General features: G+C 30.3%; 1 protein-coding gene across 2 annotated transcripts; it reads right to left on the minus strand.

The window, feature by feature from the left end:
- Positions 1-10,348: 10,348 nt before the first annotated feature.
- LOC107440288 (RNA N(6)-adenosine-methyltransferase mettl16) lies at positions 10,349-27,512 on the minus strand. Of its 2 annotated transcripts, none has more exons than XM_016053168.4 (7): positions 27,059-27,512; positions 22,462-22,602; positions 19,104-19,344; positions 17,238-17,307; positions 15,229-15,321; positions 12,524-12,661; positions 10,349-11,533 (listed from the first exon to the last, which is right to left on the minus strand). In XM_016053168.4, exons 1-7 carry the CDS (start codon positions 27,378-27,380, stop codon positions 10,355-10,357), a joined length of 2,184 nt encoding a protein of 727 aa, XP_015908654.1. In that variant the 5' UTR covers positions 27,381-27,512; the 3' UTR covers positions 10,349-10,354. The 2 variants fall into 2 exon arrangements, with proteins under 2 accessions (XP_015908654.1, XP_042902531.1); XM_043046597.2 differs by lacking the exon at positions 27,059-27,512 and adding an exon at positions 25,815-26,035.
- Positions 27,513-27,713: the final 201 nt, after the last annotated feature.

Genomic DNA, 27,713 nt, shown 5'->3' on the forward strand with positions numbered 1-27,713 from the left:
CTAACAATCAATTGATATTCACAAGAGACGTACCTTGACATAACCTTTAAATCCGTCGCATTGTCCGTGGGATTGTTTTCACTTATTTTTTACAATTGTTATCCACTGAATTTGAAAATAAAAAATACTGTCCAATTAAATTATATGTGTATCAAAATGAACTAAAGAAATATTTATAGAAAAACAATACTTTTATGACTTTTATTATTTTTATGCTAGTGAGAATCAAAACAATATGGAAATGAATGAGGGAAAACTGGATCCTACCACGTGATTTCCCTGCCAATAAAAATGTAGCGTTAAACGTTTAACGCAACCTTGTTGGAAGTCGCATAAGAAGTATAACTTCAAAAATCAACCGCTGTCATAGTTACGTAAAATATTAAATGGCATTCGTGTAATATTAAATGACGCTCGCATATCTCTAGAGCCCCTAATTAGACATCACAAAATGGATATATTTATAGTATAGGAGCCTTATATATCTCCTTTTCGAAATGAACATAAGCTTTTAAACCTATATAAAAAATTTTAAAAAACTTACATGACATAAAAGTTCAACTATTGAAATTTTTTATTTTCAATTTTATTTTTAAATTATTTCATTTACCATAATGCATCAAAACAAAATTTTTAAGCTTCGCTAAGCAACATCGTTAAACTTTGTTTTATTAAAGCAAAGTTTAAAGTTACCGAGCTTGCATTGAGTAACTTTAGTTGGATGTTGTTGTTGTTGTTACTTTACGTCGCACTAGAGCTGCACAATGGGCTATTGGCGACGGTCTGGGAAACATCCCGGAGGATGATCCGAAGACATGCCATCACAATTTTGATCCTCTGCGGAAGGGATGGCACTCCCGCTTCGGTAGCCCGACGACCTGCGCGCGAAGTCGAGCATTTTACGGTAGCACAGTTTAACGAGGACCAATACCACACACCCTCGGTCCCTACGCGACTGATCCAAGTGGTCACCCAGCCTCACACTGACCGTAGCCAGTGATGCTTGACTTCGGTGATCTGCTGGGAACCGTGTCCTAACGATCAGTCCACTGCGGGACAACTTTAGTTGGAAAAATACTGTATCTATATGAGGAATTATATTATATAAGGAATTATTAAAATATGCTAAAGAGAAATTGGAATTATTAATGTATAATTATTAGTTTCCCCAAAAAATTTTAAATTTTTTTTATGCACGGTGCTCCGTAATTATCCCCCTAAATACATTTAATAATTTATTTTATAATCTATTTTATAATCTTTGTCGAAAATAAAGTTTTAAAAAAAAACAGTGTACAGTCTGCAAAAAAAAAAAGATATCACCCTGAATAACTTTCGTTCTAATGATCGGATTTTCACGAACTAAGTGTCAATCTTAATGGTTCTTGGGGGTGACTTCAAATATGCTAATTAATTAGTGCTAACTATTAATTAAGTTACGAAATCAGACACAAAAACGTACTTTCTCTGAATAAACATNCCAGGAACCATTAAGATTGACACTTAGTTCGTGAAAATCCGATCATTAGAACGAAAGTTATTCAGGGTGATATCTTTTTTTTTTGCGAACTGTACATTAAGTAACTAATATTTAAACGGAAAAAAAAACTAAAGCTAAAGCTATATGGAAATTCAAGATTTCACTACTTTTCAGGATGTGCCGACCGGCCTGTGTAGGGGGCAGGGAACTGTCCTTGCATCAGAAAGGTTCTGGGTTCGAATCCCGGGCAAGGCACGGATGTTTCTTTCCCTCTATCTGTGTTCTATATCCTTTCTCCTTTGCGTGTGAATGTCACATTCACACACAAAGCCCTATAAACGGGTTGTGGTAGTGTGACGTGAGCGAAGCTGCTCCACCGCCGTGGTTTCGCTACAGGTGCCGAGGTGCCCACTGCAACGGAAAGAGAGTTAGCAGTTCTGGCACTTTCTGTGGCCAATGGACAATAGTTCCAAGTGCCCGCCATTAAAAAAAAAATCTTTTTAGGATGTCGAGACTGGGAACATCAAAACCTGTTTCGTTGTTGGAGAAAGCAGTGAAGTTGAAAAAAGATTTTTAGAAAAACATTCAAGCTTCTTCGGGTAATCAAACTATTCTTGATTGTTTTCATACCACATTCTTCAATAATGATTCCACAGATATTGTTAACGCTTTAGTTTCTTTTTTGCTTAAATATTAACTCATATATAATCATAACTCATGGCGTAAATTCGTCATCTTACAGCCAATCACAAAAAGACAAATAAAAAAATTCGTCTAGGAAATAATGACGGAAGGATATGTGTTAAATGGCGACCCCTAATGTGCATGTTTTTTTTATTCCGGTTATGCCGAAGATTTTAAAATGAATATTAAGGTAGAAGAATACGGAAAAACTTGTTTATTGTAGCTTCCAATAATAATCAAAAGAGACGAAGAAATCGAAAATTAATTCACAATATTGCTGTCAACAAATTAAACTTTCGAATCCGAAATTATGTTATCATCATTTCCATTATTGGAGTATCAAAAAATGCAACAAATATTTCTACTCGGTAACTTCAATTGTCAGCAGTTGAAATGGTGAAGTTTGTGGTTCTACTTTGGTCACCATTTTCTACAAACTCTCCTCTTACTAATTATCTAAAACTAAACTAAACTAAACTCAGTGGCGCGAAAACTCATTGAGGGCCAAGGCCTACTGTGCCCATCCTAGATTTCTTGACCTTGGGCTCTGCGGTGCAGGAGCAGATGTTCCGGTCAGGTGGTCAGCCGAACGCGGAACCTCAAGTGTTTAGTTCTCAAGCATGCTTGGTACCCATTTATCGACGAAGGGATGGAAGCCTGCTTACTGATTATTATTTCTTTAAATATTTAACTTCACTAAAAATAAATACTATCTATTTAAGAAACTTTTAAAATAGCCTTTACTGAATTTGTTGGCAAATGACACGCAAATGCTTTTGATAAATAAAACAAATTTAGACGGAGAAAAAAAAGGAGGGGGAGAGAGAGAGAGAAATTACATGGATTACGTTTGTTCTAATAACCGGTTTGTTCTAATAATTGGTAAGTCCCAATGTTAATTCTCAATAATTCAAAGTATTGACCTAAATACGCTAATTAGTTAGTACTAACTATTAATTGAGCTCTGAAATCAGATACAAACTTAATTTCTTTGAATAAACAAAACTTTAAACGTTTGATGAATATTTTTGGAATACAGTAAACATTAAACATGCCCGGAAATTTGTCGCAAGCATATTGAGAAAGTAGCTTTAAAATTTAGTAGTTCAGTATTTCAAAGTCTATAATATATAGAAGGCCGTGGTAGCTCAGTGGTTAAAAAATCAGACTCCGGTCCGGAGGGTCCATCCTCGATTCCGCTGTGACTCACCGAGTACATATGATATACATGCTCGTAAAATATGTGGAATTGAAGGTCCTGTGGTCGGTCGCTGAAAAGTATCTTGGGTAGACTGCCGTACAATTGAAAAACCAACGTAAAAGACAAAAAATAAAATGGAAGTTTTTTTTATATCTGGCATCCTTGTATGGTAAGCTACATATTGCAAAAAAATGTTTTTCAAGAACAAATTTTATTTTATTGGTATTTTTGAAATTCTATTTTAGCGTTGATAGCATTAGCAATAGTAAGGAAATAGTTGTCAAGCCCTTTTTCTCGGAATCAATCGTGAGGCACGTTGTTGCTTTCAATTGCACGGCAGTTGGCCCAGGGGATAGAACGTTCGCTTTCCAGTGAGGTGAACCGGGTTCGAATCCCAGCCATGGCTGGTCCATACGAATTCCGTACCCAGCTTGTACCGACCACAGTGCTAGCGTAAAATATCCTCAGTACTAGACGAATCATGGGTTAGGGTACCCTTGCCGTCAGGCTAACCGTGGGAGGTTTTCCTCTCCATGTAACACAAATACGGGTTAGTTCCATCAAAAAGTCCTCCACGATGGCAAATTTCTCCCAATACTTGATCTAGGAGTTTCCTTGTCTTCTGGATTGCGTTCAAAATTACAAGACTACGGAGTTGAAAATTGGGTCGGCTGTTCAATGACAGTTTAAAAAAAAAATTGCACGGCAGTATAGGGATTTGTTTAAAATTTCCTCCCCCTTCAGAACAGTAGTGCTTAGACCCCGAGAAAATACAGTTTTATCAGATCTTAACGCAAGCGCAAAGCATTTCTAATTTCTGGTAAATTACGCATTTAAGCTTATAAAACTTAATTCCAAGCACTGTAATGAAATCCATGCAATTTCTCAAAAAGCCATCAGGCTAATAATATAATGGCAAATAATATCAGGTAAAGCAATTAGTATCAATTAGTAAGAAAAATCAATTTTAAATAAAAACAATCTTCTTTATTGGTTTAAACGTAGAATTAGATCCTCAATATAAATTCTCTATTAAAAAAAAATTTAATGGATAGGAAATTAATACTATAATTAATTTCAAAACTGCTTATTGCTTCAAATTCTGTTTATAATTTCTGTTCTGTTGAAACTGGAGAAAAAAGTATCATAATTGTTTTTGGCAAAATAAACTTTACTTCTTTTAAGGATAATGATCAATTAAAATATTTCCTTGAGTGAAATACTATATTTGAGAAATGGAATTACTTATATTTAAAAAATTAAAATACTCATACGCAGTCAAATAGAGTATAATAATAAAGTATAGATATCAAAATAACTTATGAAACCACAAAAAAAAATGCTACGTTAAAATATAAAGCAAAACTTGTTATATTTATTCATTTTAATAGTGGCATAATTAAAAATAACAACATCGTACAAATAGTTATGATGTTGGATATCATAAATTAAAATGATTAAAGAAGATAACATTATAGCTAAGTTTATTGAAAATACATCTTGTTTACATCATACTGAAGATCGAAGTTACAGTGCTTATTCAAAGATAAAAGTTGAAGTAAATGTTTACATGTTGCAATATATTATCTATAAATTGAAGTAGAAGTTAATAAACTATATTGATTGATGGATTGATAATTTACAATATATGACACAAATAATATCACATAATACGTCATTTACGAACGTACCACTTGGATTTGGTGAAAAAGTATCTTCGTGGGATCTAAAATCTATCTCTAAATTGAGGGAGTGGCCTTCACAAAATGAGATCCCCTCTGCAGAGGATTAAACTTGTGATGGCATCTCTTCAGATCATCCTCAGGGATGTTTTCCAGACCGTCGCCCAACCTATGCTTCCTTACATTGATGGAAGAGACACATTCAGTTTTTGTCAGAAGGGACATTTACATTTTTTAATTTCTCAAGAAATATATACTTAATCAATTATTTTATAACTTAAGAGGTTCTTGCAATTTTTCATAGTTAGCAATGAAAAATACGTTCTTCCTTTCGGCAATCTTAATCCTTTATGCTTATAAAGCAAACATTAGGCGAAAACTGACCATCCTCCTTGACCTCCTCTGCGGTACACTTCAAAAGAAGGCCCCTTATTTTCTTTTTTGATAGCTTACTATTGAAATCAACATTCAGTATTATCAATGATGGTCAAAGGTATTATTTTTATTGTTATATTAACTTTAAATATGTACAGAGTGGAACAGCAGCATAATCATTTCAGGGCAGAAAAAATGTGTTTTGAAGCGAAATAGTCTAAATATTCGGAGAAGCATAGTGATTGTAAAATTGGATTTTTGACCATATTTGAGCAAATAAGATAACATTTTATATTAATTTTAATAGAGATTAGGAAAAAATGCATTATTAAATAAAAAGATGTAATAGTAACGCAATAAAGAACTAGTGTTCAATATTTATTTCTGTAGGCTTATATTGTATTTAAATAAATATGCAGTTTAAATAATTTTAGAAGACTGTTAAGTGTACAGACCTGTTTGTTCATTTCCACATGGTTTTTCAAATTATATCTTTAATACGATGTTATTACAAAAAACGAATTTTCAATTTCTTTCATCACTTTTTTAACAACTGAATTAACCCACAACATAAATCCCCATCATATACCGATCTTTCTTTTTTTTTTTTTTTACATATTTTTGTTTCCTATTTTTTTGATATTTTTAATTACATACGGTAATTAAAAATTTCAAAAAATAGGCAGTAATGATACATTTGAACTTCGTATAAGTAATGCCTATTTGTTTATGATGTATTCGAAAATTACTTTTTGACACATCTGACTCCATAGTAATTTTACGCTTTCAGATTATTTTTTCGATCATTTCAACTTGATTTTTCTAACCTCGATATTTTAAACACGATATCATTATAACACGTGTATGTCGAATTTTAAAATATTAATTTTAGACTTGATCTATTTGTGTCGATTCTATAGTAAAATCTCATCATTTATAGATTTTTTATCAACCCTTTCCCCATAGCGTTTCCAATTCCAATATTTCTAATAGTACAATGTTATATTATGACAACAGTGATTCTGCTATTCTGTAGAAACTACGGGTTTTAGGACCATATTTCTGGGTCCTTTTTTTTACAAAAGCAAATCCTTATTTAAAATATTAACTCTCCACCTTTTTCAGGCAACATAGCCAAATTTTTCAACATAAAATAAACATCCTTTGAGTTTTTCAAAATCACAATTGGTTAAACTTGAATTTATAAAAGTGATTGGGAGAAATTTTTAGATTTCAACAAATATTATTTGTAAATACATACTAAACAAAAACATTTACAGCATTAATATTAATGATCATATTGATCTGATAATGAAGTGTTGAGAATTAAACAAACTAACAAAACCTTAAGAAATTCATATTACAAAAGAATACATATTACGTGAATCCTTCCCAACAAATCTAGCTCAGTACGCGCTTATGCGAGTTGTACATTCCTCATAAAAAATGATTGGCACTTTTATATGACATATAGCAGTATGCAGAAACAGATTATGGCACAATCAGTCAGTAGGGAATGAGGACGGAATAGGCAGGTTCATAGGGCATTGGTCTCATGTCCAAGAGGTCGTGGGTTCAATCATCGCCGCTTAGACTCCCCGTGTAGTAAATAGTGACTGATGCACGTTAAATCTGTAGAGTCTCAAAGTCCTCCATGTACCCATAACAAATCAATACCTCTGGCGGTACTGATCCAGGAGTTTCCTTGTCTTCCGGATTGGTTCAAAATTACAAGGCTAGGAAGTTGAACATTAGTTGTAAATCCAAAATTGGTCTGCTGTTCAAAGACGGTTATAAAATAAAATAAAATCAGTAGGGGATGAGCCGCGATGGCTCAGGGGATAGAGCGTTCGCCTCCCAATGGGGCGAACCGAGTTCGAATTCCAGTCGATACGAATTCTGCATCCGGCTTGCACTGACCACAGTTCTGATGTGAAATATCCTCACTGGTAGACGGATCATGGGTTAGAGTCCCCTTGCCGTTAGGCTAACCGTGGGAGGTTCTCTTGGTCTTCCTCTTCATGTAACGCTAATGCAGGTTAGCTCCATCAAAAAGTCCTGCACGAAGGCAAATTTCTCCCAATACTCGATCTAGGAGTTCCCTTGTCTTCTGGATTTGGTTCAAAATTACAAGGCTACGGAGTTGAAAATTAGTAGTCGTAAACCCATAAAATTGGGTCGGTTGTCAACGACGGTTATAATATAAAATAGAAAAATAAGTAGGGAATTCATTTAACAGAACATTGCAAAATCCACGCTTTTTATGGATTTATGGCAACAATTGACAAGACAAAATAAAAAATCTCTTTTTGGAGAAGAAAAATAAAGCACTTTTTAGAAACACCCAAAGTAAAAAGCAAGTTTAAGACCTTTTAAAAAACGATAGTAAAAAATACTCACCTTTAAGCACTTTTTAAAAAAGCTATGCACCCTGTTTNGAATTCTGCATACGGCTTGCACTGACCACAGTTCTGACGTGAAATATCGTGGTAGATGGATCATGGATTAGAGTCCCCTTGCCATTAAACCGTTGGAGGTTCTCTTGGTCTTCCTCTCCATGTAACGCAAATGCAGGTTAGCTCCATCAAAAAGTCCTGCACGAAGGCAAATTTCACCCAATACTCGATCTAGGAGTTCCCTTGTCTTCTGGATTTGGTTCAAAATTACAAGGCTACGAAGTTGAACATTAGTAGTCGTAAACCCATAAAATTGGGTCGGCTGTCAACGACGGTTATAATATAAAACAGAAAAATAAGTAGGGAATTCATTTCATCGAACATTGCAAAAACCAGGCTTTTTATGGATTTATGGCAACAATTGATAAGACACAATAAAAAATCTGTTTTTGGAGAAGAAAAATAAAGCACTTTTTAGAAACACCCAACTTAAAAAGCACCTTTAAGAGCTTTTAAAAGAAGATAGTAAAAAATATTCACCTTCAAGCACTTTTTAAAAAAGCTATACACCCCGTTTTTATCAATCAATATACTCATTAAAAATTCTTCTATCGGTAGAAAAAAAATTCAAAACAAGAGTTATAGACAATTAAGTCTTTTAATTAGGACAGATCAAATGTTTGCATCAAGTAAAAGCAACAATGTAATTTGATATGATAGAAAAAGATTAAAAAAGAATAAAGATTGATAAGAAAAAGATTTTTGTTCATATTAATACAAAAGTTCTGTTATAATTTAGCTTATAGTTAGGGAATTGCATGTCCCAAAGGATGCATCATAACTTATTTTTCAAGTTCCCTCTGCAATTTTTGGCAAATTTGATGCGTTTATCAGGGTGTGTAGTCATATTTTTCGACGAAAAATAAGCACCTTTTAAGTACTTTTCAAGCACTCAAAAATATTTTAAGCACTTTTCAAGCACTCAAAAATATTTTTAAGCACTATGTACATTAACAAAATGCAAAATAATTTTCAAAGACTTTACATGATCATGATGAAAATAGCTAGTTTCTGACAGAGAACTTTTTTCTTGATTATATTAGTTATTATAAAATGATTGAGAGATTTTCGGTTCGATATCAGAGGGCGGAAAATGAAGCCTGAAATTGAGAGTATCTTGCAAAATGCAGCAGAGTTGCACATGAGAGTGCAAAAATCTCACCGAACCCAGCTCAGTAGACGCACCTGCGGACTCGCAAGTATTTTATCTAACATGTAAAATGATTGGCGCTTTCATACGCTATGGACCGACAGTACAACCAAATGTATAATTGTTGAATGAATTGTGAAAATGTTGGATAGAACAATGTAAAAGCTTGCTTTTGTTTAATAAAAATGCACGCTTTACCATGGCGAAAATCGACATGTTAAAGAAAAAAAATCTCATTTTGGAAAAGGGAAAATTAAGCACTTTTTAAAAGCACCCAATGAAAGAAGTACCCTTAAAGGCTTTTAAAAAACGAAAATAAGCACCTGTAAGCACGTTTTAAAAACGCTACCCACCATGGTTATAATACTTATTTCATTATTTTAGTAATAGCTTCTTGACAGGCTCCATTCAATGGGGGAGAAAAAGCACCTAACTAAACTTGTAATCGACACAGGTAAGAAACGAAAATTATTTGCTGTTTTGAAGCAACAAAACTGACTTTTGCACACAAATTTGGCTAAAGTTGAGCTTTTTGCCCAATGAATAGTGTTACAGTTTTGGATCAGGTTGGAGTAATTTTGGGGGAAAATGGCATTTTGGAGATGGCTGGAGCAGAAATTTATTGTTTTGGAGCGATTTCAGCAGCTGTTCCAACCCCTGTATGTTTCTTAACAACAAAAAGCTCTCTACAGTTAACCTGATGGCAAGAGGATTCTAACCCATGACGTGTCTACCACTGAGAATATTCTATGTCAGCAGAGTGGTTGGTATGAGCTCGTGGCAAAATTCATATTGATCAACCAATGCTAGGATTCGAACCAGGTTCACCTCATTGGGCTGTGAGCACTCTATGCCTTGAGCCACGGCAGTTGAATACTATTATGACACACTTTTACTGAATATTTAGAATTATTTTCAAAATGAAATAAAAAATATACATCAGAGATTCAAAATCTATGGCCTGTGGGAGAAAAGTGGTCCCCAAAAGCTTTTAACTTTACCCCTGAACTGTCAAAATATTAATGAAAATATAAGAGAAAAAAAAAGAGTAAAAATTTTTTCCTTTTTTTTTTAGCCATTTTTTTTTTTAGCTTTTTTTCTTCTAGTTTACAGCCTTTCTCAAACTATGAAAATGCGACTATGCGCTTATTTCATTATGAAAGTTTTCAGAGTTAGCGGTGAAAAGTAATTACTTACAAATTTGAGCAAATAAATTAAAAGAGAAGGAAAAAATTTTTCGAGAATAGATAAGATAAATAAAAAAAATTATAACTATACATATCACTAAATTCATTTTCCAAACAAAACATGCAGCGAAAAGCACAGCTAATGTAATTTATTTTTAAGGTGCTGAAGTATTTGGTACATAGATTCACGATTTGCTTCATCAGGGCAATTCATTTCAATTAACACAAAATCTTTGGCTCGCCTTATTTTTAATGTACAAAACAATAAAGATTTAGGTTCAAAGTTCACATCACTTATATCTTCAGCTTTAATAAGATTTGTCGCTTTATTTTGAACCCTTTCAGATTCTTTAAAGTCCTCACTATGTATAGTTGATTCAGAATCACGAACAATATCCATCCATTCTTCTTTGGGCTTCTTTAGAAGATGGCTTGAAGTGGAACTCTGTTGGTTTGAATCATCAACTGAACTATCTTTAGAACACTGATTAATGAGTTCCGAGGTTGGCTCGATTTGTTCTGACTGCTCTAAACTTATTCGTGGCTTTTTACACACTGAAGAATTATCTTCAACCAGTCTACGTTTCTTGAAAGTGTGACCTGAGCTTATGCATCCTTCTTCAGGTGCAGCCCTTTTTAAATCTTCTTTTTCTTTTTTGGCAAATAAAGATATGTTCTTTGAAGCCAGAAAACTATCAGTTTCACCAGAAGCATCAGTTATGACAATGGAAGGTGTTGTACTTATGTCAGCTGATTTGACAGATTTAGAATCAGTATTAATTTCAATCAGTTCTTGCTTCTGTTGATTGGAATCAGAGTTATCAGCTGAAATATCTTTAGAACACTGACTAACGGGTTCATGCCTCATTTCATTCTGCTCTGATTGTTCAGAATCTATTCGTGGCTTTTTACAACTTGAAGAGTTATCTTCAACCAATTTACGTTTTTTGAAAGAATTATCAAAGCTCATATGACTTTCTTCAGATGCAGGCGGTTTTAAATTTTCACTTTCAATTTTAGTAGCTAAAGATTTGCCTTTTGAGGCATAAAAACTAGCAGTTTCACCAACTTGTGCACCAGTCATCGATACAGAACTGGTTGAAGTTATATCAGCTGATTTGGGAGATTTAGACTCAGTATTGGCAGTTATTAGCTCACACTCAGAGATTTTATTTGGTGATAAATTAATGTCACCAGTGTTTTCCACGTTGTGCTTCATTTCTCTCCTTTTTCTTCGTTGATGTGACCATGTGTTATTATCAGTAGTAATTTGACTTTCAGTGTAATGTTCATGTACTCGAACAACTTTAATTAGAATCTGTAATAGAAAATAAAATTAAACTATTGCCCCACATTTAAAAGATTTAGTTTAACAATTTTATTTTTGGAAAAAATTATTTCGGATTATAAGGGTTATACTATCTCACATATATTATTTTTTTTATAGAAAGGAATTTTTTAATATTTTTAATTTGAAAATTTAGGCCTGGAATCTCGTGAATTTATAGTGCCATAGAAAATATTTAGAAATAAGCATTAACAAAATATTTTTATTATGAAGTCTGATGCTTAGTACTCATTTTATTGACCCACTGAAGGAATGAAAGGCTGAGTCAGTCTTGCCCAGTCCGAGCATAGAACCCTAGATGTGTAGCAAAGCGCTACCACTCAGCCACCAGTTTTCGCTCAATTTTAAATTTAAAATAGAGATACCTAAATAAAAATAAAATTTCACAATATTTAAATAAGGAATATTTAAAATTGACTGAGCAATATTGCATAATTAAATCAGCAAGCAATAAACTGAATGAAAAATATATTTGAATTTATTATTTTTTTAAAACTTTACTAATCATAGGAATGCGCACATACCAAAAGAATTTTCAATTTAATATAGAGTCCATGTTGGAGTGGCAAAATTCAGCAAGATAGACAGATACGAATTAAGGATACATTACAGAAACTACAAATATTTTTCAATAAAAATACTTAATTGGTCAAATAAAGCTTAAATTAATAACATCAATCTAAAATGTGTTTTTGAGAGCAATTAATTTCAAGTTCTACAAGACAACACTAAAGACTTGAACAAAACATACTTGACTTATAAAAACATGATAAAAAAATCTTATTCTCTTTAGGAATTAAGGAATGCATTATTTAAATTTTTGAGCTTTAAATTATGCAATAAAACCATTGTGTAATTTTGAATTAAAAAACAAATCTAAACAAATTACAAAAATAAATGTAAGTAAGTTTCAAGCTCTGAATAATTTCTACAATGACTGGATAATAAAAGAAATCATACCTTTAAATCTTTCAATGTGTTCCAAATGATTTTTGACAACTCCTGCACATTATAATTAGGGCATTTAATATCTTTAGGAATAGGATGAACAAGGGGTGGCTTAACTTTTTTAGTTTTCTTTGGTTTGGGCTTTTCAATCTGGAATTAAAAACTACATCAACAATACAAAACTTAGTAAGGCAATACAAAAATATAGAGTAGAGAAACTACATAATAGTATAAAAATAAAAAAACATGACACGTTTGAAAATCGCATGATACATAATGAATCAATCATCTTACATTTTTTTACACAATAATAAAGCGCATTTATATAAACATTTATTCAATGGGAAATGCCAATGCCAATTATTCAGAAAATGCCAAAAAAATAATTTTAAATTTTAGGAATTATTGATTTGTATAAAAAAAAATATTTTGCAATTAAAATACAATATACTTAATACAGATAGTTTGGTCAGGAGAGTGCTCCAAAGTTTGGACTCCTTAATGCTAATTTTACTTTTTGTGGATTTCGCTATATCTCGAGAACTTTTTAAGTGAATTGAAGAATTTTTACACACTATTATAAAATTTGTTTATCAAAAGATAATTCCATGCAAAAAACAAAAACTTTTAATAAATATTTATTATCTTATTTAAGAATAGTTAAAAAAAAGTTTTGAATGGTAAGATATATAATTTTCTGCATAAAGAATGTAATTTTATGTAGAAAAATACAAAATTGGAACAAAATCAGTCGAATCGTTCCTGAAAAATCAAATTTTAAGTATCTAACTTTTTCGAAATCTGATTTCTCATGAACTATTAGGTTGATTGAAGTAAAATTAACATTAAGGGGTACTAACTTTGGAGCGCTCTCCCGATCAAACTATAGGGACCATATTCCCTAGATTACGGCTACCCCCTACGTTTTGGAGGTCAGAAATCCAAATCCATAAAAAAAGGTACATTTATTCAGATAAATTAAGTTTCTCTGTCTGATTTTATAACTTAAAAATCACCCGCACTTATTAATTAGCATATTTGAGGTCACCCCCTCGAGCCATTGAGATTGAGCCTTAAACAGGCATGAAAGTGGATAAAAATAAAAAAAGCTGAACTTTTACAATGCAGGCCACTGAGAGGAGAGGGGGGGAGGAGGAGTGCTCTATATGATACTGAAATTTATAAAAGCAACTTATAACTATGCTGGGAGATTTTAGTTTAATATTTAAAGTGGCAGAAGCATTTAGACAGCTAAGTTTAAATTTTTCTTAAATATAATTTTAAAATTGTGACCACTACTATATTAAAAAAAAATGAAGCAATTATAGGAATGCACGACTATTAAATTACTTACTAATGAAAAATATACCACATCTTTACAGTAGCTAATTCAAGAGAAAACTTACTTCTACTTCTTTCAAGAATCGCGATATTGGATTTTAAAATCGCGTGAATATGAATCACAATATTGAATTTTAAAATCACGTGAATATGAATAGCGACTTTGGATTTCAAAATCGCGTGAATATGAATCGCGATATTGCATTTTAAAATCGCGTGAATATGAATCGCTCTGTTGGATTTTAAAAACACGAAAATACAAATTGCGATATGGAATTTTTAAATCGCGTAATTAAGAATCGTGATGCATAAATTTTAGATCACGTGAATACGAATCGCAACGAGTAATTTTTAAATAGCGTACAAATAATAAATACCTGATATTACAACTGCTTGATAACGAATCGCAATATTGGATTTAAAAATGCGTGAATATGAATCGCGATGTTGGATTCTAAACTCGCGAGAATACAAATCACGATATTGGGTTTTAAAAACGCTTTACAAATCGCGATATTGAATTTTTAAATTGAGTGAATAGGAATTGCTAGTACGGCTTTTAAATCGCAACGCGTAACTTTCAAATCAGTTAAATACGAAAATCGATGATTGATATTAAAATCGTCTGATTAAAAATCGCGATTTTAGCAGATTCCGGTGCAGCTCCTAATATTTAAAATTCTGAAAATCAGCCAAACAAAAGAAATTAACTATCAGCGGTCGGAAACGAAACGCTTAGACTCCTTTCCACTCTATAGCGGATGTTGTAGTAATCTGACTATCGTTCGGGGGCTTGGGATCTCTAATTGGACTTCCCAAAAATTTTAGTTTTTGGAACATGGTCGGAAATTTTAAAAATTGGGAGAAAAAAGCGCTTTTTCTTCCGCTTTTTCGCGGAAGTCTTTCATCCCTGCTTAAAACATAAAAATCTGATCATTAGATCAAAAGTCATTCAGGATGTCTTTTTTTTTAAGCAATGCACAATGCAACCATACATCAAAGAAACCACAATAATGCAATCATTCATGAATCAAAAGCCATAATGAAATAATAGTTTTGCAATTTTCTTTTCTCCCTCCCCCAAATTAATTCTTCCCCTTACTATACACTACACATAAAATAAATTTATCAAAAAAATTTAATTAGGAAAAACTATTGATGAAATCTAAGTATAAACCTTACCAAAAGCTGAATTAAGAAGTTAACAGATAACAAATAAGAAAAATCTGAAAAAGGTATTATGATTTTAATATTTATTTATAGAAATCCTAATTACTAATTCATGGAAAAATCAAATGCAAGTATTTGGAATATTGTTCAAACCAGATAATTTACATAGTTTTTCTTTTAATAATTAAGTATAACATTCCACTTACGGTTCCAAAGTTAACAGATTTCTCGAAAGTCCATGCAATACCCCACCTAATAGTGTTGCCTTGACAGAACTGACTTTTGGTAACTGCAATGTCCTAGAGAAAAGAAATCATGAAAATTAACAAAACATATAAAATATAGTCAACAATGCCTTCTTAACTATAGTAGAACGTCATTTATTTGGATGCCCATTAACAGAATTAGCCATAACTGTATCATTCAAGGACCACATTTTTTTTATTGTCGTCTTCAAATCAATTTTTACCCAGAAAGTCAGTTTTATTTTTAGATTCATGGATAAAAAGAAAAACATGCGCATCTTCATCAAGTTTTTGCATAGTTAATATCTTTTTTCTTCCCTACTTCACAATATTTAAGAGTTTTAAACAATCTGAAGCTACAAATTAGGTTGAATAGATAAGATACCAAAATCACTTTTTGTGTGATTCATAAATTTTAAATCCAATTCAATAAACCAAAGTTTAGTATTTTAAGTTAAGTCTTATCTTTAAATCAAATTAACAAAAGGTTGACTATCAATTGCTAAAACAACTTGCTAGCTCAATATTTTTTATAAATTAACAACTTTTTTTTATTGTATATTTCTTTTCTCATGGTTTATAAAACACATAACCAAGTTTCAATGAGAGAAAACTACGTTGGTCAAAACAGAAAAACTCTGATTACAACCACCCTATGTAAAAACATACATGGAATTTTATCTTGTAGTTTGGCCCTAGATTATATCTTTGGTCTTTAAAATATTTGGGACCATTTCTTGAATTGAATAAAAACTAGAGAAGTTCCTTTACATAAATCTCAGATAAAAGTAATAGCGTTTTAAATAATCTCAGAAAAGGTTGAAATCAGGTGGAATTCAGAAGAAAAATGCTATGCCTGGGAAATTTTGAATTTTCAATTAGACATTTCATAGGAGTAAAATATAATTTGTTTTAATTTTAAATAAACAGTGCTACAGTGACTCAAGTATGAGGCAATTACATTTCTTTTAAATTAAAGATAACTTTTATATCTAATATGCCAAGCCAGAGCAGAAAAAACGAAGGTTTAGTAATCATTGAACAAAATACAACTCTGAACAATCATATAAATTTATTAAGTTACAAATAGATAACTCGGCCATCATCACTCAGTGGTTAAGGCACTGAACTGTCATTGTGAAGAACTTAGGTTCAATCCCAGAGGCAGCTTGGAGTTCACCCATCTCCCTGGCGGATAGCCGGATATTGATGTTAAATTTAAGTATGGATATTTATCACTTCTTAAATTAGCTTACCAAACCCATTTTAACCAATACCCCCATATCACTTGTACTAGAAGCTTATTCCTCATTTTTCAAAATTTATAACAGTTCGATATTAATTCAGATTGTTTCCTACCATGTTTTGCAAATCAAACAATATATATTCCAATTATTAAAAATATAAATAAATAAAATAGTAATGCAACAAGTGTGTCATTAATCACTTACACACCCATTATAGTTATTTTTTTTTACTAATACTTGAATTTGCAGTGTGGAGCTTGAAAGGATATAACAAATTATTTTTAATATGTAATATAGTTTTCTGAGCCGTTTTCATTTGTAAGAGTTAAAAAGTAGACTTGCAAACATAAGTTGAAATAAATACAGTCAATATCCTCATTTAGGTTTTTCTTCAAATTTTTAATATGGCTCATCATTGAAGAACAAAATTTTGCTTCCAACACGGTTTTACTTGGGAACTAATTTTCATTTAAAGTAATATATTTTGCAAAGAGCCAAAACTTTTTTAATATCAAATGCTGTAAAAATCTTTCTTTTTATTTTCAAATACTGGAAGAACTTATTCACGACCATAAACAAAGGAGAACAATTTCTCAAACATTGCAACCATTTCACCTGTTAAATTTTATCTCCAAATTTTAAATCTTTTTCATATAAATTTTACTTTACAGTAAAAACTTAGAAAAAAAAATTCAAACGGAAAAACATAGAAAAAATACTTACTTTAATACCCTGAAGTACTTTGAAAATTTCAACAAAACTTTTTTTCTTTCCAAACATCGATGTATATAATCTGTAACAAACATGATCAAATTCAAATACATATACCTACAGAGTGCTGCAAAAAAACTTAGCCAAAGTTATTCCATCATAGAATAGAAGATAAATTTATTTTTAATCTGTGCATTTACTTCTTTTTTCGACCACTTTAATTATAACATATCTATTAGTTTACATATTATTATCTTTTTCGGGGGGGGGGGGGGCTTTTACATTGTCANCAAGAAAAAGATTTGCTTTTTTTTTTTTTAGTTGTTTAGACAAAGAAAACAACAATGAGAACTTGTCTATTTGCTAATGTGTCTCGGCAACCTGCACTAAATCACACAAAAGTTTAGACTCTCCAAAGCGCAAACCTTTAGAGAAAATGGGATAGATTGAAGGTAGAAGACTTGGGGCCTACTGGTTGAAAATTTCAATTAATGTTTGCATCTCTGCAAAAGAAGACATCTTCAAAGCCAATTTATTTATTAGTAAAGGTCTACTTTTATAATTAATTGTTATATTTTGTTAATTTATTTGTTTTTAATTAAGTTATATTAAAAATTGTTAGCCTCACTCTGTATATTACTCACTATTTACTTTTAATTTTATTAAAATAATTTATTACAAGAACTTTAAAGTTAAAATAAGAGAGAGAAAAATAAAGATAGCAAATCTTAAAAAAACATTTAAAAAAAATACCTAGAAGTAAATTACTATGTAAAAATCGGAGCAAAAAAATTAAATATTTATCAAACAAATTAATGCTTTATATCAATAGTTAAATAATATTTTTTAAATTAAAATAGGAAAGAAATTTGCTTTTTGTATTCTAGTTTATATTTCAGGAAAAAAAAATACAGTTAACTTTTGATTATCATGGAATACCACATTTTTTTCGTTATCTGTGGCAAAAATAACATGATAAACAGGAAAAAATATTATTTTGGAAAAGTGAAAATAAAGCTCTTTTTAAAAACATGACGCACATACTACGTACTACAAATTCAAACACAGTTAGATCAGCTACAAGTGACATTTTTCAATGTTTGACAAGAATACAAAAATTTTGTTACTGATCAGTGACCAGCATTTTTAACAAATACCTCCATTTAAAACATGCGGCCACTTTTTCAAATATTTAAAATTTTAAACAATGAAAAAAAATTGATTGAAGCATTTAAAAATAATAAACATTACAAGATTTGTTTCGAAAATGTATTGAAATTTAAAAAAACAAATTAAAAATAAAGCATTTTTAAATATTCATAACAATTCTATAATTATTCAAAAACTTTTTTTGACAACATTTTCAACTAATAAAGCATTAATTTTGTCCTATAGATGAACCTTATTTTGGCTACTAGCAATTTTTTACACTAGCAAACTTTGCTACTGATTTTAAGATATGAAATCATATTGGAGTCTGGCAATCTTTTTACCTGCCCTACAATAATTTATGTTTTATTAAATATTAATTAAAATTAGAGAAAATAGTAAAAGAGGTCCCTAAAATTATATCTGCAGACACCATAACGTCCCTCAAGCTTTTTGCATGTCCTCCCCACTGCGCAACCACTATTAAAAAATTTTTAGTTTTTAACAAAATGCTTTGTAAAAGTATAAATTCCAACCGTAAATTCACCCTTGAATAAATAAATGTTACATTAATACATTCACTTTAATGTAATTAAATATTTTAATCAATACAATTCCACCTCCTTTTGAGTGTACAGTATAAAGGAGAAAACATTTTTTTAAAGTTTATACACACATGCATTTATTAAAATTTTAAACAAATAGATAATAATTGGAAACTACACTAACTTTATTCTGTTTTTGAATATTAAACTTTCTTCAATAATTCTTTTCACAAAAGCTACTTCTCCACCTTCAGCAAAAATTTCTTCTTTCTTGACAATTGTTGTTATACTTTCTTTCACTCTAGGGGGTTTCTTCCTAATATCTTCCATGTTTTCAAAGAAGGGTGGATTGCAGAGGCAAAAATCATAATCTTCATTTGAGGACAATACTTCTCTTAAAGCACTATTTGAATCAACTTTCATAACTATCCAAAAATAAAATGAAATAAATTAATTAATTTTAGAATCTAATGTTTCATCATAAATTAAAAATATATACTTTGATTTCAAGGAAAAATTTTTTGAAACATCATATGTTTCAAAATAAGGACAGTTAAACAACTGTCAGGAGAAAGTTAAACAACTGTTAACTGTCTCCTTTGGAAATAAACAGATTTTTGAGAAAATGCTTTTTTATTTCCTGTAATGTAATAACATAAAAAAAATTATATGGCTAAACTGGAAAGCACGTAAATTGAAAAACAGTTTTTAACACACAAAATAACCATCAGACTTAGATAAAATGAAAAACTTTCTGTGAACACACTATTTCAATTCTTTCATTAAGCAATTTTTTGACTCTTGTTACTAGTTTCAACCCTTTCGTCTCCAACCAATTTTGAGGAAATTTGTTCAAAAAATCATGGATAATCATGGAATTTTTAATTTTTTATAATACTTTATATTGATCAATATACATATCAGTATATATTTTTTTAAATTTAGTAGTTTTGTCTGAATCGAAAGTTGTGACAGAAATGGGTCTGCAGGAATAACAATAATCCATCACATCAACATCTTTCATTGTGTTTTTTAAAATGTAGCTTTGAAACAGTCTGCTGATATTGAAAGTTTTTCAAACCTTTTGATATACCCAAGAATAAGATAAAATTGTGCATTTTCCTTTACTGGATTTTCAATAAATAATGTAAAACTTTTCCAGAATAGTTTTTAAAAAATATGATGACTATGAAAATTATGACTATTTTAGAAAAACATTAACCATTATATATATGTGATGGTAACAAATTTTTCTACTGAATTCGCATGTTCGTGTATATTTATGCATGATTGCATCAGAAGGCTACATTTCGTAAATTAAAAGCGGTTAAATATTAAAGATACAAGGTGGTTAAAAATAAAAGTTACCTTCTTTAAGCCAATTTAGTGCTCACTGTGGTAGACAAATATTAATGAAATTTGTTGTATACATCTTATGGACCATGGAAAAAAGAAATCTAATATTAGAAAAGTGGTCATTTACAAAAAAAGGACATTAATGCAATTTAACGTTATGAAAGACCTCTGTGGTAGAATCGCAGCGACATTGTCGCAGAATGTTACAGAGTTCTTGTAGAAAGATTTTTCCTTCAGAAAAGAAAAAAAAAAATATTTGTTTTCTTTTCTGCAAAAACCTTCCAAATTTTTTTTCTCTATAAAATTATATTTAAAAGATGCCTTTTTCGTGCATCGGAGGGGAAAGAAATGTTCTTAATTTTTCGATTCTTATTTGAGATGAATGAAAAATAAAGAATATTGAAGCAAAAAATTTCTTTTTTGCAAAAATTTTAGAAAGATTTTTTTCCCTTTTCACAATTATACTAAAGAGATACCTTTTTCACGCACCAGAGTGGAAGAATGTTCGTGATTTTTTTTTTAATTTCCTTTTGGGGGGGGGAATGGTTTTCTTTTCTTTCACTGATTTTTAATTATAATTTTTTCATGTGATGATGATTTACGAAATGAGGAAAAATAAATAATTAGTGTGTTTTTCTCTTACAAAATGTGAGAATATCACCCATGATATTAGAATAAAAAATATTACATATTCATTATAAAAAAAATACATACAATTTTATTATATCCAAATAGGCTTTTCTTTGCAAATACAACGTTTCTGTTACTTTAAATTTAATTAATAACATGTATATTAGTTATTATTAATAGTATCTTGCAGAAAGATATTAGTGCTAGAGAGGTTTGTCATAGAAAGCTCAAAAAAATTCTGCCACAGGGTGAAAGACATTAGTCATCATGAAATTACTTTTTATGTTTTTGCTTCTGTAACTGCAAAATACAGAATTGCCTTTGCGCTTTACTTGAATTCACCAAGAAGAAATTTGACAATTTTATTCACTATGATGATTGGCAAAAATTCAGTCATATTGAACATACAATGCGAATAAATAAAGTTTTGCATCTCCAGTTAGAGCTTTTCATTATTCTACGAGTGACGTTTCTCACCTGGCGCTAGAAAATGTAATTAATTATTTTCATTGTAGATTTCTTTTTCCCTTGGTCTATAAAACACATTTTGAGTTTTCATGACATTCATCACCTAGAACAGACTTTATGTTAATCATAACAGGATTGCTTTTTATAAGGGCAATTCCATGATATAAAGGACAGCATAATAAAATATTAAACAATTAATAGCATCTGTCAACTAATAAATTACTTAATTTTTGTTAACTATTTCAGATATAAAATAAAAAATTGTAGTTTTTAAGTATTTTGTAATAATAATAATAATAAAAGAATTATTAAAAGTTATATAGTTTGTATTTGTAATACGTATTTGTGCATAAATATTGTAACATCAGTCAAGAGAGTGTTTCATCTATTTACCACTTTCTAAAAGTCACATCATGTGCGCTTTCAAAGCTTCCTGTTAATTTGAAGTTTTTTCAAATAAATTTTTAAAAAAACAATAACATTATTGCTTACAGAAGAAAGAGAATTAAAAAAAAAATCATGTTTTAAACCATGTTCTTTCCAAGTAACATCAGTCACATTTTATATTTTTATTCTTGATAAAACATCATATTTTCATAATTATAAATAATTTTTACACCTTTTTCTTATATGCAGTTTTATATGCATATAGGCTATTGAAAAACACTCTACTTAAAAAAAAAAAAACTAAACATTTATCGATAAAAAAAAAAGTTTAAAAATAAGAAAACCTATCAAAATGTAATGTCAGTCAAAATGAAATTGGAGATTACCACCTTAAATAAAAACATCTCTGTATCTTGTCGGTCTATAAAATGTCTGCAACTATTTCATACTATGTTTTAAATCTTAGCAAAAACAATTCCATTATAGGTACTTCATAAATTAAAGTAATGCCTACATGTTGTAGAAGTAATTTTCTTTTACTTTTAATCTAACATTGCATTCTCAAAAAAAAATATATTTTTCTAGCTGTCACGTTTCCAACCCATAGTCATATTTTTACTTCAGCAATGCATTATTTTAAAAAATCCTTACAGCAAAAGAAAATTTCTTGTTAGATTTCGAATCACACTTTAAAATCAGACCTTTAATCAAAGAACCCAAATCATTAGCTTTGATGTTATTAAGAGCCCACTGCAAAGATTCTCCAGAAGTTTCTGTAGCTGTAAACATCCATCCGTTCTTTTTGGCACCAAGGATTGAAAATATAGCACAAGGTCCACATCCTAAAAAATTAAAGAAAATTTACTCTATCTGGAGAAATAAATAACTAAATATTAAGAGACAAAAATCTTAATAATGCACACCATTTGTCTATATTACAGTTAATTATAGTCAAATAAAAGCGCAAAAAATTCTCAGAGCCTAATATTTTCCCAAAACACAGCTTAATTAGTTTGAAATTTCTCCTGAATTTCTAGAAATTTTTTTTAGTTACAATAACTTTTTCAAAATATCTTGAGAAATTAAAGTTTGAACATATTTAAAGTTTTTGGATTGTTATTTCTTTTCTTAAACATAGAAAAAAACATTAATTTGATTTTACACAATATTTTGATAAACTAACATATGCGTTAAAAATAATTAGAAACCAAAATACATTGAAATAGTAATCATAAATTTATAAAACTATAGGTCCCTCTTATAAACCTAAGAAATTCAAATTAATAAATTATTACATTGTCAAGAATGGAAGTTACTTGTGTTATACTCAAGCTAACAGACATAATAAACAATCACTTCATTCTTTACCTTAGAAGAAAATGTTTCCTGATAGGCATGTGCAGCAAGGAAGGGAAGAAGTATCACACTTTTGCCTATTAACGCAGTCCTCGTTCTTCCCACTTGTAAATTTTTTTTTTGCAAGAATAATTTTGAATTTCTGTTTTTTTTTTTTTTTTTTAATTCATCNTTTTTTACTCAGTTTTATAAGTCTGCCTGAATATCTATTGTGAATCACCCTGTAATCAAATAATTTTCTTTGATCCATGTAAAGAAACTGTTAAATTTATGTCGTATATGGAAAACTAAAACAATAAGACAGGTAGGAACTTCGTTTATGTCACACTAAAGCTGCACAATGGGCTACTGCCAATGGTCTGGGATACATCCCTGAGGATGATCTGAAGACATATCATCACAATTTCGATCCTCTGCAGGAGGTGGCTCCCCCCGCTGTGGTAGCTCGACGACCTGCGTACGAAGTCAAGCATTTTACGGTAGAACAGTTTAATGAGGACCAATAACACGTACTCTCGGTACCTACGCAGGTTGATCATAGTGATCACCCACCTGCTTACTGACAGCAGCGAGCGATGCTTGACTTAGGTGTTCTACTGGGAATCGTGTCTTTACGATCAGTCCACTGTGGGATAAAACAATAATAAAAGAGCATAAATAATGTTCCATAGACAGATTTACAATCATTTTGGAACAAAAACAAAGCATTTTTGCATGTATTAAAGCACAGAATGAGAGAGAAGAATACAGAAATGCTGAAGAAAAAACAAACATTTAAACGAAAAGGAATGACAAATAAGGTAGAGAAATAAGACCCCTATTCTATTGATTAATATCTTTTTTACTTGATGTAACATGTTTGTAATTCTTTTAAACTTTCTTTTTCTCTTCTTTCATTGTGTACTTTGAGATCAATGGAAGTATTCAAACAATCATATACTTGTTTATGTGACATTTTTTATGATCTTTATCATAATAGCTTTATTTTATGATTTTTGATGTTTCTACTTTCAAAATTTATTTATTTTATATTACATATGAAATAAATACATTGTTTTCAATGAAATTTAGTAAGAAATATTTCAATATGAGAAACTGTTTTATTAATCATGTGAATATTTTGCAGACTTATTTTAAAGTTTTAGCATCAAGGGTACAGACAGGGGACCTTCAAATTTGAAAAAAGTGACCAAAATTTCGATTTTGAGATTTTTATTTTTTCAGAAAATAGACGTTGTAAGCTTTCAAACAAAAAAAAAATTTTGGAAATCGAGCCCNTTAGTCAGAAATATTTCAATATGAGAAACTGTTTTATTAATCATGTGAACATTTTGCAGACTTATTTTAAAGTTTTAGCATCAAGGGTACAGACAGGGGACCTTCAAATTTGAAAAAAGTGACCAAAATTTCGATTTTGAGATTTTTATTTTTTCAGAAAATAGACGTTGTAAGCTTTCAAACAAAAACAAAAATTTGGAAATCGAGCCCTTTTTTACTGAGATATGAGGATTTTAATTAGGCCACGCCCCTTTGTTTACATTCAGAAAACAGAAGTCGGTTGTTTGAAGTGACACTTCTATATATTATATATCGCCGCACAAAAGTAGTTTTGACATTTGAATCAATGTTTCATTTTTTGGTTGATATATCAATCAAATTTTTTAAAATAAATTAATTTCATGCTTATTAACTTATTTTATGTTATTACTTTAGTGAATTTACTTGCGTTAAATTTTGAATAAGTAAATATGCTTGCTGAGTATTTCCTTTCATAGGCACATATTGAATTGAATTTTCATTCATTTCAACCTAATAATGGAGATAATAGTACAGATATATGCTTAATTAGTCATTTTTTAGATATTATACACAACTAATAGTGTTATTTTAAATACATTTTAAAAATTGCTATTTTCTCGAAATGAAATTTTGACGGATTTTTGTGTTTTCGAAATGCTCCATTTGTCTCAATTTTTAGTTTTTTTGGTTGAAACTTGTTTTATGTGTACTATGTATGTATGTAATTAAAACTTACCATGTTTTGTTACCTAGAACATTGATAAAATTTGTTTATAGTAAAAAAAAGTTTAAGATTTTTTAAATTTTTCCAGAAATTTTCACGAGATACATAAAAAGTGTGTTTTTTGAGCTAGAGCACTATAATTAGCCACTGAATGATGGTAACTTTCATTAGGAAATCAAAAACGAGTCATATAAAAAAAAAGTATGATTCTGCAATGAATTTTAAGCCCCATGGAGTGTTTTGACTTTATCGAAATTCATGCTATTTTAAAATTTTAAAAGTTCAATAACTTTAAAAGTTCAATAACTTTAAAATTTATCATTCAAATTACATGAAATTTTGTATACAGCTTTCTAAAGATATTATAAGTAAATACTGCAAGTTTCATAAATGTATCATAAAAACTCTGAAAGTTGGTTTTTAAGGTCCCCTGTACCCTTAAAGCTATAAATTTTAATATTATAAGAAATAAAATTTAAGACAACATGCAATAGGCAGAAATAGGTATGTTATAATACAATATTATTTTTATTACATATAAATTTTTACCCTTGACATAGAAAAACAAATAATTTTTTTACATACATAAACATATACTTTTATAACCTGAATATGGAGATTCCTTTAAATTAAAAAAAATTCATCAAATATTGGAATTAAACAACTAACTGATACATTTATATACTTTGACTCTCATACTGTAGTGTTTTTCTAGTATTTAATATCCGTCCTTGAACAGCCGGCCCAATGTTTGGGTTTACGACTATAAATGTTCAACTCTGTAGCCTTGTAATTTCGAACCAATCCAGCAGACTCCTGGATCAGTACCCCCTGAGGTAATAATCTGTTATGGGAACATGGAGGACTTTGCGACTCGACAGATTTAATGCGCATCAGTTACTGCATTGGATGTGCATCAGTTACTAGGGGTCTATGTTTTTCTGGAAGGTACCTATTTTGTGAAAATTTAGACATAATTAGTGAAAATTAAAAATTATATTAAAAAATCAACGCAAAAATATGGATTTTTCTTTTCTTATGGGATACAAAAATAAAATTTTAATAAAATGTATTTTGTGAAATTCTCCTTAATTTGAATTTGTGAAACTAGTTTTTCCTAAAGTTTAATTTGTGAAGGTACCGCTAAACCGAAGTAAATTCAGACTGGACAGACCCCTGGTTACTCACCATTTACTACAGTGTAAATCTTCGACCGGCGGGGATCGAACGCACGAACTCTTGAACATGGTCCCAGCGCCCTATTGAACAGGCTATACTGGCCTCTAGTTTCTAGTATGCCACAAACAGGCTGTTGCCAAAATTTTACAACTTCTTTAACACATGTACTGTTACAGATATCGCACAAATTGTTCTCTTTGCCCTATAAATTTAAAAATCCTGTTTGTTTCAGTTGTTTAGTTTAGAAATGAATTTTTTCTTAATATATTCTGAGACAAAGAATGAAAAGAATTTTTACTTATCAACTATTTCAAAAAATTGATAGAAAAAGCCTTTCAGATTTGGCATAATAAAACTGCTTATCAAAGCATAATAAAACTGCTTATCATTTTATTCACTGTTATTAATCTAGTACAGCCTTTCCTATGAAAATGTATTTGATAAAAAAAAAAAAAATAATCATATAAACTATCAAATCTTAAAACCTAAATACTTTCATATGAAACATACAACATAAATACAATCACAAAATTGTAGTAATAGGATTCCTATTTTCAGAGTAAAGATTAAAATAAATTAAAAATATTATTAATAGGGAAATGTAGTTTTACTTCAAAGATTAGGCATACACATTACAAACAAAACCAAGAAAATCGGTCATATCATGAATTTTCCTTAAATACACATTGGGAAAAAAAAATCTTAAACAAAATAGTTAGGTTTGTTGTTGAATTACTAACCAATATCAATTCCATGAAACATTTTATTTTTATTTTTCAGAATTGACAGCAAATCTTCCATCCACAAAATGTAATTTAATCTTTGCGGAACAGTGGGTATGAGAAAACCTTTTGGTATCTCCACCGTAAGGTTGAAATCTTTTTTTAACAATATTTTTGTTAAAATTCTCAAAGCATCTGGATCGGTAAAGTCAACACGAACTTTACCTTTTGCATCAGATAATGCATATTTACGAAATTCGGGGTAGTTCAAAGCAATACGAGCAAAGTCAGGACGATTTTTGTAGATATTACGCTCGTGCATTTGAGAATTGAAAGCCATAACTCAAATTTACAGCTATATTAAAAGATATTTAAAATTAGCGCATTATTTTTTAAAACTTTGTTATGATATTGTTTTGGTTTTGAATTCGTTTCCGGCCTCTTATTTTTGGATTTTTGTAGATTTTCGCCTAAGGAATAAAAGGTCTGTTTTATATGTTGGCAACGATTAAAAGGTTACTATTTTAATTCTCGTGGCTACATTATTTGCTGTTTTACGCCAGCCAGTGCTTTGCTTTTGCACTGCTTTGGCTTCTGTCCACTGGGGACGGAAGACTAGCACCCATGAATGTGATGTTTCTTAAATCAGAATAATATGAATAGCAAATGATAC

This window comes from Parasteatoda tepidariorum, chromosome 3, assembly GCF_043381705.1.
Source record: "Parasteatoda tepidariorum isolate YZ-2023 chromosome 3, CAS_Ptep_4.0, whole genome shotgun sequence".
Lineage (NCBI taxonomy): Eukaryota > Metazoa > Arthropoda > Arachnida > Araneae > Theridiidae > Parasteatoda > Parasteatoda tepidariorum.